The sequence below is a fragment of the Bufo gargarizans genome, chromosome 1 (genome assembly GCF_014858855.1).
Source record: "Bufo gargarizans isolate SCDJY-AF-19 chromosome 1, ASM1485885v1, whole genome shotgun sequence".
NCBI lineage: Eukaryota > Metazoa > Chordata > Amphibia > Anura > Bufonidae > Bufo > Bufo gargarizans.
The window spans coordinates 129,514,209-129,529,922 of NC_058080.1; the positions used below are offsets into that span (position 1 = coordinate 129,514,209).

The window sequence follows — 15,714 nt, forward strand, 5'->3', positions numbered from 1 at the left end:
TTGAATTACTACAGTATTCCTATCTGCACATTTAAAAACCAGGATTCAAAAGGGGCTTTGGTACACAGATAGGAATAATTTAGTAATTTAATGAAATCTCACACAACTTTGGGAGAGATGACGTTTGGCTACATGGAGCTGATACATTTTAATCCTGTACAGGAACAGCATTAACAAAGTTTTTGATTGAATCGATTTTGGATCTATGACCCAAAGCTCGATTCGCTCAAGCCTACTTGAGACCCCACTGTCCCACACAGCGTCTTCCTTCTGGCCTCAAGTTTGTATTCTTCTAAATGGGTATCTATTGCAATATATATCATTGCAAGTTTAAGTTATTCTGGGAATATTTTTGATATTGTCAAACCATAGTAGTGATTTTAAAAGTTCATTACTTAGATACTGACATTTGGTTACTTGGAATTTAATCCTTGGCCACATGCTGTAGTGCTGTGAAGGGAGACCAGTTAGTATTCAGCCCCTCACTCAGCAGCCTTTTTACCCAATACTGAGCATAGGGAGAACACTGCTAACGAAGCCCACATATGAGGGGATCTGCTCTTTATTCACAGCATTGGCCATAGTTGTAAAGATTAAATTCAGTGACCAAATGACATCATACATTATAGTTAAAATCCGAGGACAGCACTTAAGTAGCTGACTGTTTCCTATTAATAGTCTGAAATAAACCTGCAGTGTTTTACAGTACCAGCAATGTGAAGTATATTAGGAAGTCTCCCCCCACCCAAAAAATAAAAATCAACGAAGTGACCTGTGGTAGAGTCTGCAAAATGTCAGTCCATACTGCAGACTTCCACCGTGGATGTCACCCTTTGCAACCCTAAATCTGCAGCAGAAATTCAGCAGTGGATTCACAGCAAGACCAGCCCAGTGTTCACCAAACCCTTGTTATGAAGTTGTCTGTTTTAAATCCGTTCCTGGTAAAGGCTTAGTGTTTGATGTTTTAGCAATTTTGCTGGAATATGAAAAAAAAAAAATAAGCACGCATACTATGGAACGTCTAACATGTAATGGAGCCAAGCACATCTATTTTTCTTCCATATACTATCCATTTTTAAAACAGATTTTCACATGTAAAGGGACCATTAGTGTGCAATCTAGCACAGTAGTGTTCCTTCATGACTATCTGCTGATCGCTAGCAGAGGAGACTGGTACATTTAGATGGTGATCTCCTCCTGAGTATGCTCGCTAATGCCATCGCTCTTCCCTGGCAGCTTAAGTCTCCCCCACCGCCCTTTGATTAACAGGGCTGGACATATCACCCAGCCGTGACAATCTTGCATCTGCTACGAGTAGCTGCACAAGTGCAGAGGCTCCTCTGCACTTGCACTCCGCAGTGGTGTGGGTGCTATATTTTCAGGGCCGGGCAAGGCATCTAGCCCTGTCAGTCAAGTGGTAGAGGTGAGCCTCTTGAAAAAAAGAGGACTACCCCTTGCTGCTCAGGAACTGAAACTGATTTGTACAAATCTATTCGCTCATCTCTAAAGCACTCTAGCTATCCGTTTTTGAAGGATCCATCTTGTTGCAGATGGAAATTCAGATAGGAATATATGCATGAGGCCAGTCTGCCTGGAAATGCTCCTTAGAAGTCAATGTTTTCATATGACCATAACGAAGCCAGAGAAGAGGCAAACGACAGCAGCAATAATTCAGAGATCCACAGGCAATAAATTAGATAAATGGTCTTTATTGTTGATGCAGCACACAGTTCAGACATTTCCGGCCAAACTGTAAAGAAAGATAAAACATGTTATTTCTAGTGAAATGCTGCACTTACCACTAGTACTGAACACCCCAATTCATACAAAAGTTAGCTACCATTTCCATGAACTGAACACTTCTACATGAATAGCAACAGTAATTTACTGCCATAATTCATTACAAAGCCAAATGCATAGTTATGCTGCCATAAGGACAGGCAATAAATCAGGTTGTGCGGTATTACATTCAAATCTGGGAAAGTAGCGTGGCAATACCTTGTGGGAGCTGCAATGGTGGCAGCAACTGTCTTCAAATGTAATAACTGTATAAGATGTTTATAAATGACATCTGTTATAAATCCTGGTGACTTAGTTCTCTTCATGGGACTATCCTACATCTGCAAGTGTCACCACCACTGTACGTATCCAACTGACCTTCTATTCTTCAGCCAGCTGAACTGTTCCCTTCTCGGACACGTAGATACCATCCAAGAACTTTCGGATATCCTTGTTCTTTACTGTGGTGGCTTGCTGGATCAAAGCAGCTAAAAGAAAACCGGTACCATTTAGACTTAAAACCCACCCATCTGATAAATTATCAATATCTGGACAATGGAAATTTTCAAGCATTCCTCACTTTGCATACAGATTATGTTGATTGAAAGTAGATGAGTGAATTCATTAGATCAAACAGTTCTTGAGCCCTGCTTGACAGGGCTAGACATCTAAGCTGGCCCTAATTGTCTCACACCTAAACTGCTGCCAATGGCGCCTCAACCATGCACGCACTGCTACATTTCCAGATAGTGGCTCATGTTAAGCTGCTGCTCTGAAAAAGTAACCATGTCAACGTTAAAGGGGGTATTCCCATTTTGGACATTGGGGGCATATATCCCACCTCTGAGACCTGCACCTATACTTGAAAAGGAGCCTGCAAAGTTCAAGAGGGCACACTGCACATGCACAGCTGACCTCCATTCCATTTGTATGGGACTGCCAAAAATAGCTTTCCAAAATCCCATTGACACAAATTGGAAGTGCACCATGCAACCACAGCCACTGCTCCATTCACTTCTAAGGCTTATGGAAATAGCTGAGCCAGCAATTGACTATTTTCATCTGCCCCATATAACTTTGCGAGCCAAGTATAGGTGGGACTCGAACCCATCATACATTGTGGGCATAGCCTAGCTATATGCTCCAATGTTCAAGATGGGAAATACCCCTTAAAGATTAAAATAGACTAGTCCAAGAGTCAATCAAGAAAATCTTTACAAACTGATTTTTATTCAGTCTGGGGTAGGGGGGGGGGAATAAAATAAAAAAAACTACCATGAATTAACCACCTCCGGACCGCCTAACGCACATGTGCGTTCCGGAGGTGGCAGCGCTGCGCACAGTCACGCATATACGCGTCATCTCGCGAGACGCGAGATGACGCGACTATGCGCGCGCGCATGCGCAGTTCGCGCCGGCATTTCGCACAGAAGTATTTCGTCAGCAACCTGCCAGCCAATGATCGTGGCTGGCAGGTTGCTGATTTTTAAAAAAATCCAATCAAAGTGCCAGATAGCAGATCATATTTGTAAATATGATCTGTTATATGGCTGCCTGCTCCTCTGCTGGTTCTTTTCGTCGGTTGGATCCAGCAGAGGAGCAGGCTTCACAGTGAGTACACCAAACACTACACTATAGCCCCTGATCACCCCCCTGAACCCCAATTAACCCTTTGATCACCTCTTTGATCACCCCCTGTCAATCACAAGTGAAAAGAAAAAAGTGATCAGTGCAAACTGTTACTTTTTTTTCACTGTTATTGACAGTTAGGTTTTAGGTATAGTTTAGGTCCCTTGGTTAGGTAGTTAGCGATCAGTTAGCGCCCAGCCCACCGCACCGCAGTCCGTTATTCGCTGATTAGCGTATCGCTAATCAGCATTTGTACTTTTATAGTATCTGAAAGTGATCAAAACTGATCACGGTCAGATCTATAATAGTACTAGTGTCACTTTAGCTCGCCCTCCACCCAAAACGCAGTGTTTGCCCGATCAGGCCTGATCGGTCGCCCACACGTGCGTTCGCCCACACCCGCCCCACCGCAGTGACAAAAAAAAAATTTTTTTTTGATCACTGCACATTCACTTTACACGCACTGCGGCGATAAAAAAATCAGTTTTGATATTTTTTATCAACCGCAGCGGCCTCCGGTACTTCGCTAGGCTCCCCTTTGTAAGACAGGCTTGCTTTTTTTTCTTGGGTAGTCTCAGGGAATACCCCTAAATTTAGTTGCCCACATGTCAAACAGGGGGTATTCTTCTGAAGAGGCCTACAGGCTTCTGACCCAGTCGGATGAGGAGTGGGAACCCTCATCTGATGAATCCAGCGGGTCAGAATACGAACCTGTAGAAAGCAGTGGCTCTCTGACCCAAAGTTCGGACGAGGAGGCTGAGGTCCCTGATAGCACCAGGCGTACCCGGCCCCGTGTCGCTAGACCGCAGGTTGCGCAGGATCCGCTTCAAGAGCAGCAGAGTGGGGCTGGTGCTGTCGGATTACGTGGTGAGGCATACACCAGCAGCCCAGCCCTCCCTGGACCTAGTACCAGCACTGCCGTACAACCTGGTGAAGTAGCGAGCACCAGAAGGGCAGTTGAAGCTGGTACGGTGGCACGTGCAGTAGTGACCCCGTCGCAGCCACCGCAAAGACGTGCCCGTAGAGCCCCTAGAATCCCAGAGGTGCTGGCAAACCCTGATTGGCAGTCCCCAACTTCAGCCGCACCTGTAGTTTTCCCTTTCACTGCCCAGTCTGGAGTTTGGGTTGAGACGGCTCAGATCGGTTCGGCCCTGGGATTTTTTGAGCTGTTCTTGACTGCGGAGCTTTTAGACATAGTTGTGGCCGAAACAAACAGGTATGCCACACAATTTATCACCGCTAACCCGGGAAGCTTTTATGCCCAGCCTTTCCGGTGGAAACCAGTCCAAGTTTCCGAACTTAAAACTTTTCTGGGCCTCCTCCTCAACATGGGCCTGACAAAAAAACATGAATTGCGGTCATATTGGTCCACGAACCCGATTCATCACATGCCCATGTTCTCTGCTGCCATGTCCAGGGCACGTTTTGAGGCCATCCTGCGGTTCCTGCACTTTAGTGACAACACCGCCTCCCGTCCCAGGGGCCACCCTGCTTTTGACCGGCTCCACAAAATTCGGCCCCTCATAGACCATTTCAACCAGAAATTTGCAGATATTTATACCCCAGAGCAAAACATCTGCATAGACGAGTCCCTGATACATTTTACCGGGCGCCTTGGCTTCAAGCAATACATCCCAAGCAAGCGCGCCCGGTATGGGGTCAAATTGTATAAGCTCTGTGAAAGGGCCACAGGCTATACCCACAAATTTCGGGTCTATGAGGGAAAAGATCAGACCCTGGAGCCGGTCGGTTGCCCTGACTACCTGGGGAGCAGTGGGAAGACAGTTTGGGACTTGGTGTCACCCTTATTCGGCAAGGGGTACCATCTTTATGTGGACAATTTTTACACAAGTGTGGCCCTCTTTAGGCATTTGTTTCTAGAACGGATTGGCGCCTGTGGTACAGCGCGAACTAGTCGCGCGGGCTTCCCCCAACGGCTCGTTACCACCCGTCTTGCAAGGGGGCAGAGGGCCGCACTGTGTAACGAAGAACTGCTCGCGGTGAAATGGAGAGACAAGCGTGACGTTTACATGCTCTCCTCCATTCACGCAGACACGACAATACAAATTGAGCGAGCAACCCGTGTCATTGAAAAGCCCCTCTCAGTCCACGACTATAACCTCCACATGGGAGGGGTCGACTTCAATGACCAGATGTTGTCTCCGTATTTAGTTTCCCGACGCACCAGACGCTGGTATAAGAAGGTGTCTGTATATTTAATTCAATTGGCTCTGTACAATAGTTTTGTTCTCTACAGTAAGGCTGGGAGAACTGGATCCTTCCTCAAATTTCAGGAAGAGATCATCGCGAACCTCCTGTATCCAGGAGGTTCCGTGGCCCCATCCACCAGTGTAGTTAGCCGTCTACACGAGCGACATTTCCCCAATGTCGTTCCTGGTACCTCAACCCAACCGTCACCCCGAAAAAGATGTCGTGTCTGTAGCAGGAGTGGAATAAGGCGTGACACCCGTTATTTCTGTCCTGACTGTCCGGACCACCCTGCCCTATGCTTTGGAGAGTGTTTCCGGAAGTACCACTCACAGGTACACTATTAGCATAGGGATCATCTCACCAGGACAGGCACACAGGGCTATTAGGGCCCATTCACTCACTGCTGCTGCAAACGTCTCCTTTCACATGGGACAAAGTGCATAACGCACTTCGCCACATCTTTGGGCGATTTGCACATTGACCCATGGGGAAGGAGAGGTTTGTTCTATAAAGGTAAAAAAACAAAAAAAAAAACAGGTAAGCAAACAGGTTAATGTTTAGTTCCAAAAGTTAAAGTTACATGTTCTGTTCCAAAGTTAATAAAATTATTGCGTTGTGGCCTGTTTTTTTCTTTTTTTTTTTTTGTCTTTTTACCTTCCAGGTGGACCAACCGATCTACTAGCTGCAGCACCGATGTGCATTCTGACAGAAGCATTGCGCTGCTGTCAGATTACACGCAAGTCGGTGTATGCGGCGCTGCAAGACGGGATTTTCTCCTCTGCAGTGACAGATACGTTTGCCGAGGCATACGAGCTGAGGAGGAGGCGGCGTTCCTATGCTTTGGCAAGCACTTTGTGTGTATATATATATATATATATATATATATATATATATATATATATATATATATATATAAAAAAATCCCGGCAATGATTTATTCATCCACATCGATTGATGCGAATGGAGAAATCTGGTTTGCCAGGACATACGAGCTGAGTGGGTATGGATGTAGGGCGGAGCTCCTATGTCCTGGCAGACGCCTTTCCCCTCCATTTTTTTTTTTTGGCAGAGATTTTTTCATCCACATTGATCGATGCGAATGAAGAAATCTGTGCCGTTCATTTTTTTCTTTCAGCCCAGAGGCTGAACGGAAAAAAAAACTCATTACCTGTATGCTCAATATAAGGAGAATAGCAGAAACTCCTAATGCTGGCCATACATGTAATGATTGCGGAGACCCTCAAATGCCAGGGCAGTACAAACACCCCACAACTGACCCCATTTTGGAAAGAAGACACCCCAAGGTATTCGCTGAGGGGCATATTGAGTCCATGAAAGATTGAAATTTTTGTCCTAAGTTAGCGGAAAGTGAGACTTTGTGAGGAAAAAACAAAAAAAAAAATCAATTTCCGCTAACTTATGCAAAAAAAAAAAAATTTCTTTGAACTTGCCAGGCCCCTCATTGGATACCTTGGGGTGTCTTCTTTCCAAAGTGGGGTCACATGTGGGGTATTTATACTGCCCTGGCTTTTTAGGGGCCCTAAAGCGTGAGAAGAAGTCTGGGATCCAAATGTCTAAAAATGCCCTCCTAAAAGGAATTTGGGCCCCTTTGCGCATCTAGGCTGCAAAAAAGTGTGACACATCTGGTATCGCCGTACTCAGAAGAAGTTGGGGAATGTGTTTTGGGGTGTCATTTTACATATACCCATGCTGGGTGAGATAAATATCTTGGTCAAATGCCAACTTTGTATAAAAAAATGGGAAAAGTTGTCTTTTGCCAACATATTTCTCTCACCCAGCATGGGTATATGTAAAATGGCACCCCAAAACACATTCCCCAACTTCTCCTGAGTACGGCGATACCAGATGTGTCACACTTCTTTGATGCCAAGGTGGGCAAAGGGGCGCATATTCCAAAGTGCACCTTTCGGATTTCACCGGTCATTTTTTACAGATTTTGATTGCAAAGTACTTCTCACACATATGGGCCCCTAAATTGCCAGGGCAGTATAACTACGCCACAAGTGACCCCATTTTGGAAAGACACCCCAAGGTATTCCGTGAGGGGCATGGCGAGTTCCTAGAATTTTTTATGTTTTGTCGCAAGTTAGTGGAATATGAGACTTTGTAAGGAAAAAAGAGAAAAAAAAAAAATCATTTTCTGCTAACTTGTGACAAAAAATAAAAAATTCTAGGAACTCGCAGTGCCCCTCACGGAATACCTTATGGTGTCTTCTTTCCAAAATGGGGTCACTTGTGGCGTAGTTATACTGCCCTGGCAATTTAGGGGCCCATATGTGTGAGAAGTACTTTGCAATCAAAATCTGTAAAAAATGACCGGTGAAATCCGAAAGGTGCACTTTGGCATATGCGCCCCTTTGCCCACCTTGGCATCAAAAAAGTGTCACACATCTGGTATCGCCGTACTCAGGAGAAGTTGGGGAATGTGTTTTGGGGTGTCATTTTACATATACCCATGCTGGGTGAGAGAAATATCTTGGCAAACGACAACTTTTCCCATTTTTTTATACAAAGTTGGCATTTGACCAAGATATTTTTCTCACCCAGCATGGGTATATGTAAAATGACACCCCAAAACACATTCCCCAACTTCTCCTGAGTACGGCGATACCAGATGTGTGACACTTTTTTGATGCCAAGGTGGGCAAAGGGGCGCATATGCCAAAGTGCACCTTTCGGATTTCACCGGTCATTTTTTACAGATTTTGATTGCAAAGTACTTCTCACACATATGGGCCCCTAAATTGCCAGGGCAGTATAACTACGCCACAAGTGACCCCATTTTGGAAAGACACCCCAAGGTATTCCGTGAGGGGCATGGCGAGTTCCTAGAATTTTTTATGTTTTGTCGCTAGTGGAATATGAGACTTTGTAAGGAAAAAAGAGAAAAAAAAAAAATCATTTTCTGCTAACTTGTGACAAAAAATAAAAAATTCTAGGAACTCGCAGTGCCCCTCACGGAATACCTTATGGTGTCTTCTTTCCAAAATGGGGTCACTTGTGGCGTAGTTATACTGCCCTGGCAATTTAGGGGCCCAAATGTGTGAGAAGTACCTTGCAATCAAAATGTGTAAAAAATGGCCTGCAAAATCCGAAAGGTGCACTTTGGAATATGTGCCCCTTTGCCCACCTTGGCAGCAAAAAAGTGTCACACATCTGGTATTGTCGTACTCAGGAGAAGTTGGGCAATGTGTTTTGGGGTGTCATTTTACATATACCCATGCTGGGTGAGAAAAATATCTTGGTCAAATGCCAACTTTGTATAAAAAAATGGGAAAAGTTGTCGTTTGCCAAGATATTTCTCTCACCCAGCATGGGTATATGTAAAATGACACCCCAAAACACATTCCCCAACTTCTCCTGAGTACGGCGATACCACATGTGTGACACTTTTTTGCTGCCAAGGTGGGCAAAGGGGCGCATATTCCAAAGTGCACCTTTCGGATTTCACCGGTCATTTCTTACACATTTTGATTGCAAAGTTCTTCTCACACATTTGGGCCCCTAAATTGCCAGGGCAGTATAACTACCCCACAAGTGACCCCATTTTGGAAAGAAGACACCCCAAGGTATTCTGTGAGGGGCATGGTGAGTTCCTAGAATTTTTTATTTTTTGTCGCAAGTTAGTGGAATATGAGACTTTGTAAGAAAAAAAAATAAAATAAAATCATCATAATTTTCCGCTAACTTGTGACAAAAAATAAAAAGTTCTATGAACTCACTATGCCCATCAGCGAATACCTTAGGGTGTCTACTTTCCGAAATGGGGTCATTTGTGGGGTAGTTATACTGTTTGGGCATTGTAGAACCTCAGGAATCATGACAGGTGCTCAGAAAATCAGAGCCGTTTCAAAAAGCGGAAATTCACATTTTTGTACCATAGTTTGTAAATGCTATAACTTTTACCCAAACCATTTTTTTTTTGCCCAAACATTTTTTTTTATCAAAGACATGTAGAACTATAAATTTAGCGAAAAATTTATATATGGATGTTGTTTTTTTTGCAAAATTTCACAGCTGAAAGTGAAAAATGTCATTTTTTTGCAAAAAAATCGTTACATTTTGATTAATAACAAAAAAAGTAAAAATGTCAGCAGCAATAAAATACCACCAAATGAAAGCTCCATTAGTGAGAAGAAAAGGAGGTAAAATTCATTTGGGTGGTAAGTTGCATGACCGAGCGATAAACGGTGAAAGGAGTGTAGTGCCGAAGTGTAAAAAGTGCTCTGGTCATGAAGGGGGTTTCAGCCTAGCGGGGCTGAAGTGGTTAAAGGTACACAGTTTTTCCCCTCTTGTACAAACCAAGAAGTGGTGCCAATTACAGTGCAAAAATTGCAGGATTTTTTTTAAATATATGGAATATATGAAAAACTAGACATCAAATATTATTTAAAAATGTTAAACAGTGATTTAAACAGCAGGTCCTTTTCTGATGACACATTCCCTTTAAGTAAATCCATTAAAAGCCATGGTGCCATTTACTTCCACATACTCCGTGGAGATAACACTTGACCGTACATTACCATAGCATAGAACTTACCAGAGTTTGAAACAAGTTCAATGTCATTGCCTTCAAGAATAAGTTCATCCTTCTGGGCTTGTGACAAGGAACAGACAACACCTATGACAGAAGAAATTACAGCATTAGGCACATTCATGGTGAGATGTTAAAGAAATGGGGAGATCAAAACTGCTGTAAGAGAAACTGGCAGTTACCACCTCAATTTTTCAGATCTTGTGCTTTAGAAAATGAAAGTGGATCTGTTTGGTTGCTATGGGCAACTAAGCCTTTTTTTTTTATTTACATCACTTAATAAATTTCTCTCAAAAAGTCCCAAACCTTCAACAGATCATGAAGTACACAGCATCAATCGCCACCCGATATCCTCAGAAGGGTGAACAAAGGCTCTGTTAACTTTGGTGTTTGGTTTCAGGTAATGGCCATTACACTGGTGCCTTGATTGCACTACAGATCCTAATTGCCACAACAGACTACTGCCCTGTACTGAGCTGCGCCTGCCATGACAGCCAACTGCAGCATCCAACCAGCAGGCCACTAAATGCCAGCAGCAGATATGCATGGGCAAAACTGACTATTTAAATCTCACCAGAAAACGGTATAGTAGCAAGACTTAAACAGTAGCATATCCTGGAATAAGATACCATATTTAATTAGGGTCTCTAATCAATCTGCTCTATCCTCAGGGTTAGTCATCAGCAGGGGTCTAACAGCCCGGCCGATCATCTTAAGAGGAGACTGCGCTCCATGCAAGCATTGCTTCCTCGCCATTACACTATGTCCATCTCCTGTGAGGTGGTAGTGTAACTGCTAAATTACTAATATAAGTAATTTTTTTTAAAAAATAAAATCTGTCATTCTGTCCACTATACCATTAACGGAGCTACTCCTGAATTGCTGATCGGCAGGGGTGCAGGATTTCAGACCCCCCACTGAACAGCAAATAATGGCCTATCCTGAGGCTAGGCGATCACTCCGTTGAGGCCGGAGACTTCCAATGATGTATTACAGAAGAAAAAATAATCCAGTTCTAGCACGCCACAGTCCTTCCATATGCAGCTGATCACTGGCTTGCAGTGGCAACTTACCTGGGATCAAAAAGCAAAAACCTGTAGGGAGTAAAGGGTCAAAATGGCATAGAAGGAATTGGTAAATTGTTAAGACAAGCACTGATTTATTTTACAGCCCTGGCTAGAAAACTAAAAGCTACCTTTTTTTTTACATTAGAAATACTTAAGATTACAAACAGCACACCGATCAACTACCTGCAAACACCATCTAGCTCAGCCTTTCCACTTTAGTCACTGGATAAATGCTCGTTAGGCCGACAGCTATTCCTTTGGACCCTCAATAAACACAGGCTCAACCAAGCATTTGTCTTCCTAATAGGGAGGGGTGATGAGCTGTGGGCAGAGGTCATGCCATCTTGCTAGAACAGATATGCTGAAATCCAGCATGATCTTTCCACCCCCCCCCCCCCCCCCACTCAACATTCACAGTTGGGGGACAGTTAGGAGACCCTATATACACTAGATGGCAGCTAGTTCCACCAAAAGTTATCTACAGGATAGATAGTTAAAATGTTGTTCCACAAACCTTTATTAAGTTCACCAGTTACACAAACCGTAACAGTCTTTCTAACTGGGGCCTCACCAGTCAGCATATTCCTCAACACTGGTCATACATAGTCCACGCTAAAACTTAAAAAAAAAAGTGACCAAATCTTAACTCATTTCCTCCACAACACAAAGCAGCAAGAAACGTTGCCGAATAGGAGACTGTGGCAAGATTCAGTCTCAGACCTGCCTTCCGAGCCGTTCCTCAACATGGGCGCCTCAACTGTGAGACCACTATCCTGGCGTATCGCTCTGCAGCAAACCACCACTGATAGTAAAGAGGTATTTCCATCTCAGCATTTCTGGCATATCCACAGGTCCAACAGATGCCGGCCTCACAACTTATCTCAACGGGGAACAATCTCTTGGGCACTGTAAATGAAGGTGCGCGCATGCGCAGCTCTCTACATTCACTTCTTGGGAGTTCATGAAAATAGGCCAGCTCACTTACTCTACTCTTAAGCAATGGGATGGGCTCAACTCTATTCAAAGCAGCCACTGGATGGGGACAGTGGATATGCTATGTTGAGATGGGAATAGTCAGTTAAACCATTAACCCCCAAACATGTTAATCATGCGTTTTAGACGTATGTACTAATAAGCCTGATTAGACTTCCCTGTTTTAAAGCAGTAAACCTGGGCAGCAGGTGGCTCAGTGGTTAGTACCAGGGTCCTAGGTTTGAATCAAGGACAAACATCTGCATGGAGTTTGAATTTTCTTTGTTTGTGTGGGTTTACCTTGGTTTATATGAACCACAGTGAGCCCCATTGGGGACAGTAATGCTAATTCCAGTAAAGCGCTGCAGAAGCCTGTAGAGCAGTGATGGCTAACCTTGGCACTCCAGCTGTGGTAAAACTCACAAGATGCCACCCTTGCTTGGCTGCTCTCAGAACTGTATAGAAATAAATTGAGCATGCTGGGAGTCGTAGATACATAACAGCTGGAGTGCCAAGGTTAGCCATCACTGCTGTAGAGTATCATTTAACATCCAAAGGACCCAAAGAGCATTAGGTCAAGATTCACCCCATACAGGGCAAGTACATGACACGATTCATAGGATATACAAGGGCTTACTACAGCGTCCTTACACATACCTGGTCTCATGCGCACCCTGCGGATGTACTTTTCACCCAAGAAGTTTCTGATCTCCACGAGTGCCCCACTTTCCTGAAGAACTACGTTAATGGGAAAGTGAGCGTACACGGATCTCATCTTGTAACGAAAACCCTATGAAAAACAATAATCACACATCACATCAGTGTCAAGTAAGAAAAGTTTACAAATCCAGACAACTTTGAAAGCCATAAACCATTGGTGGTTATATATTAACACATACAAGGGTGCAACTTTAAATCCCACCATAGTCATTTATGGTAAAACTACAGGATATGCCCAAAATGTCTAAACCGCCGTTCCCACAGATTTCTAGTAACTCAATCCCCATTGAGCCTAGTGAGACAGCTGCTGCATTCAGGCAGTGAATAAAAGGGTAACTGGACATGTCAGAAGCGGAGAGGGTATCCTGTGGACCCACCACTGCTGAAGCCAGCGGTTCTACAATGCCAAGGTATGGATGCAATTGTCTATATTCACGTATTCTGGTAAAATATTTTGAGGTGGGGAAAAAAAAACATAAGTCATACCCATTTTATATTTCTCAAGCAAAAGAGATTCAGGTTAAACACCAGACAACTCACCAGAGTGACACCCTTGATCATATTTTGAACATGGCTGCAGATTGTGCGCACTGTGGCCAGCTCCTTCCGGTTACCCCACCATTTGTCAACACGGAGCTGCATGAGAAGCAACCAAACATCATGTCAGTAAGTCAGCCAATATTCAGTTTAGCAAAAAGAACTAGACAGGTTCTCTTTTAATGTTGATGCACCATAACCCTACGTGACTTGCTCAGTGGATGTTAGGCAACAGTTTCTACTAACACTCCATCACCATGACCTTTTGTCACTGGAGAAATGACCATCCCTGCAGCCAAACCCTAGCAAAGCAGCGGGATGACCAATTACTAGGTCTGCTGCTGTAGGCACAGTAGCTGCAGGAAGACCACCACGATTTTGATAAAAATAAGGGTGGGGAGTTCCATTTTCATGATAGATAGCCTAGCCTCAGGATTGGTCATCAATATCAGATCAGTGAGGGCTTGACTTTCATCAGCTGTTTGAAGGAGCTATGGTGCTAGTGAGAGCTGCATCCTCGTCAGTGCTTACCTGCCCGCAGTCTACACTGTACTGGTGGAGCACGGTAATAACAGCGTCACCAGTTGTAATTACCCAGCACCACCAGTACAATGTAGAAAGCTGATCAAAGTTGGTGACGAGTGTCAGACCTCCACCAATCGGAAGTTAGTGACTTATCCAGAGGATAAGGCATCAATTTCATGAAACTGGAACATCCCTTTAAGAGAAGTGACATCCTGACTGAAGAGCCAACGTGACCTCTAGAAAAAGGTGCGCTCCCAATACTCACCCTCCTTTTCTTCTTGCCCAGTAAGCACAGTTCTACATTGATGTGGTTGAAGTTTTTCCGCAGGGTTCCTCTGGGCCCCTTCACAGTAACTGTGCGGCCCTTCAAGGAAATATCAACTATGAAGAAACAAGAGTCAGTAAGAAAACTGTTTATAAACGATAGAAGCCAAAAACTTAGATACCCACTAGGATACTCACCCTTATCAGGGATGTCAACAGTCTGGTTGCTGAGAATGGTCTTCATTCTGGAAGAGAGCAAGACAACTGTGTGAATGTGACCAGATATTTAAGACGACATGCACAAGAATTACAGCCCAGCCCTACAGAACTCCTACAGGAGGCACTTCCTTCACTGAACCTCATGTCTAATAACTAGAGCCACTAAATCATCCATTCCAACTGATCCAATCACTTTGTTATTCAACCAGCACATAATCGGATAAACCAGGACCGGTTGTGCTACAAACACTGAGCCACTTCTAGTTTACAATAGTTTATATCCATGAGGAGCCTTAAATCCTGATCAAAGTTCTCGCCAAAATGTACAAACCCCATAGGAAAGAGCTTAGATGTTCTTCACCGTGTCTCATCACAGTGAACCAGAACCTGAGGTCCATAATGACATGGAGGCCCGGGCAACTTCATTGACAGCAGATGGGGCTGGCACAATTATGATTTAGTATGGGTCTCAGATTGAGGAGTAAATACAGGAGAAGGCCACCACCATACCTGATGGAGCACCATAAGCACTGTTGGCATATGGTTTAGCTGACAACCATGTCTGATTGTGGGGTTCACCCGCAAGGACCCCCTCTAACCAATACTATGAAGCCTATATGCAAAAATAAGTAATTGAAATGCATCCCAAATTAACTGGATACCAATGCCAACCCAGACAGTGAGCCTCAGCATCAGAGACTGCCAGGACACTGCACCATAAAGCCCTGATGTCCCCTTCTGCAGCCAGGTCCTTGCCACTCATACATTTAGCACGGACTTCTACCACACTAAGGGAGAACATGCAATACCGCCACAGGCCAGCCAAACTCCGATAGGCCCCACCAGGGGAGGAGACATTATCACAGTTATCCACAACCCTGGAGAGGACAGCAAGCCAATATGTCAGCCATCGCTAACGGGATAGCCTCAGGAATGGACTCGTTATGTCGTTACGTGAAGCAGACATTGAATGAACCAGGATGGCTACAGATTCCAAAGCCGAATTCTCCGCCGGCAGACATCTCCTTACCTCGCTGCTGACAGAGGAAAGGGAAGGCGGATGTCGTCATCACGCTTTTATACCGCCAGTGCCGCTCAACTCGGGCCCGCCTACAGGGCAGAAACGTGGGAAACGCAGCCGTGATCGATCCATCGCCGATGTCATTGAGCGCTAAGCGTCTCGTAACAATGTACAGTTTTATAACGTAAAAAACAGGCTTGACATAACATGAGGGC

At 44.3% G+C, this 15,714-nt stretch overlaps 1 protein-coding gene across 1 annotated transcript; it reads right to left on the bottom strand.

Moving 5' to 3' along the window:
- Positions 1 to 1,689: 1,689 nt before the first annotated feature.
- On the bottom strand, positions 1,690 to 14,596 carry RPL9 (ribosomal protein L9). Its single transcript, XM_044298372.1, has 7 exons — positions 14,458 to 14,596; positions 14,261 to 14,376; positions 13,474 to 13,569; positions 12,871 to 13,003; positions 10,181 to 10,261; positions 2,158 to 2,267; positions 1,690 to 1,750 (listed from the first exon to the last, which is right to left on the bottom strand). Exons 1-6 carry the CDS (start codon positions 14,501 to 14,503, stop codon positions 2,161 to 2,163), a joined length of 579 nt encoding a protein of 192 aa, XP_044154307.1. The 5' UTR covers positions 14,504 to 14,596; the 3' UTR covers positions 1,690 to 1,750; positions 2,158 to 2,160.
- Between the last annotated feature and the right edge of the window lie 1,118 nt (positions 14,597 to 15,714).

Excerpts from the sequence above, each read along its gene's own strand:
- RPL9 (XM_044298372.1), bottom strand. The coding sequence starts at position 14,503 with ATGAAGACCATTCTCAGCAACCAGACTGTTGACATCCCTGATAAGG. Across the intron at positions 13,570-14,260 it reads TGGGCAAGAAGAAAAGGAGG|CTCCGTGTTGACAAATGGTG; the intron begins GTGAGTATTGGG and ends CTTCTCATGCAG. Across the intron at positions 2,268-10,180 it reads TGAACTTGTTTCAAACTCTG|CTGCTTTGATCCAGCAAGCC; the intron begins GTAAGTTCTATG and ends GTTTTCTTTTAG.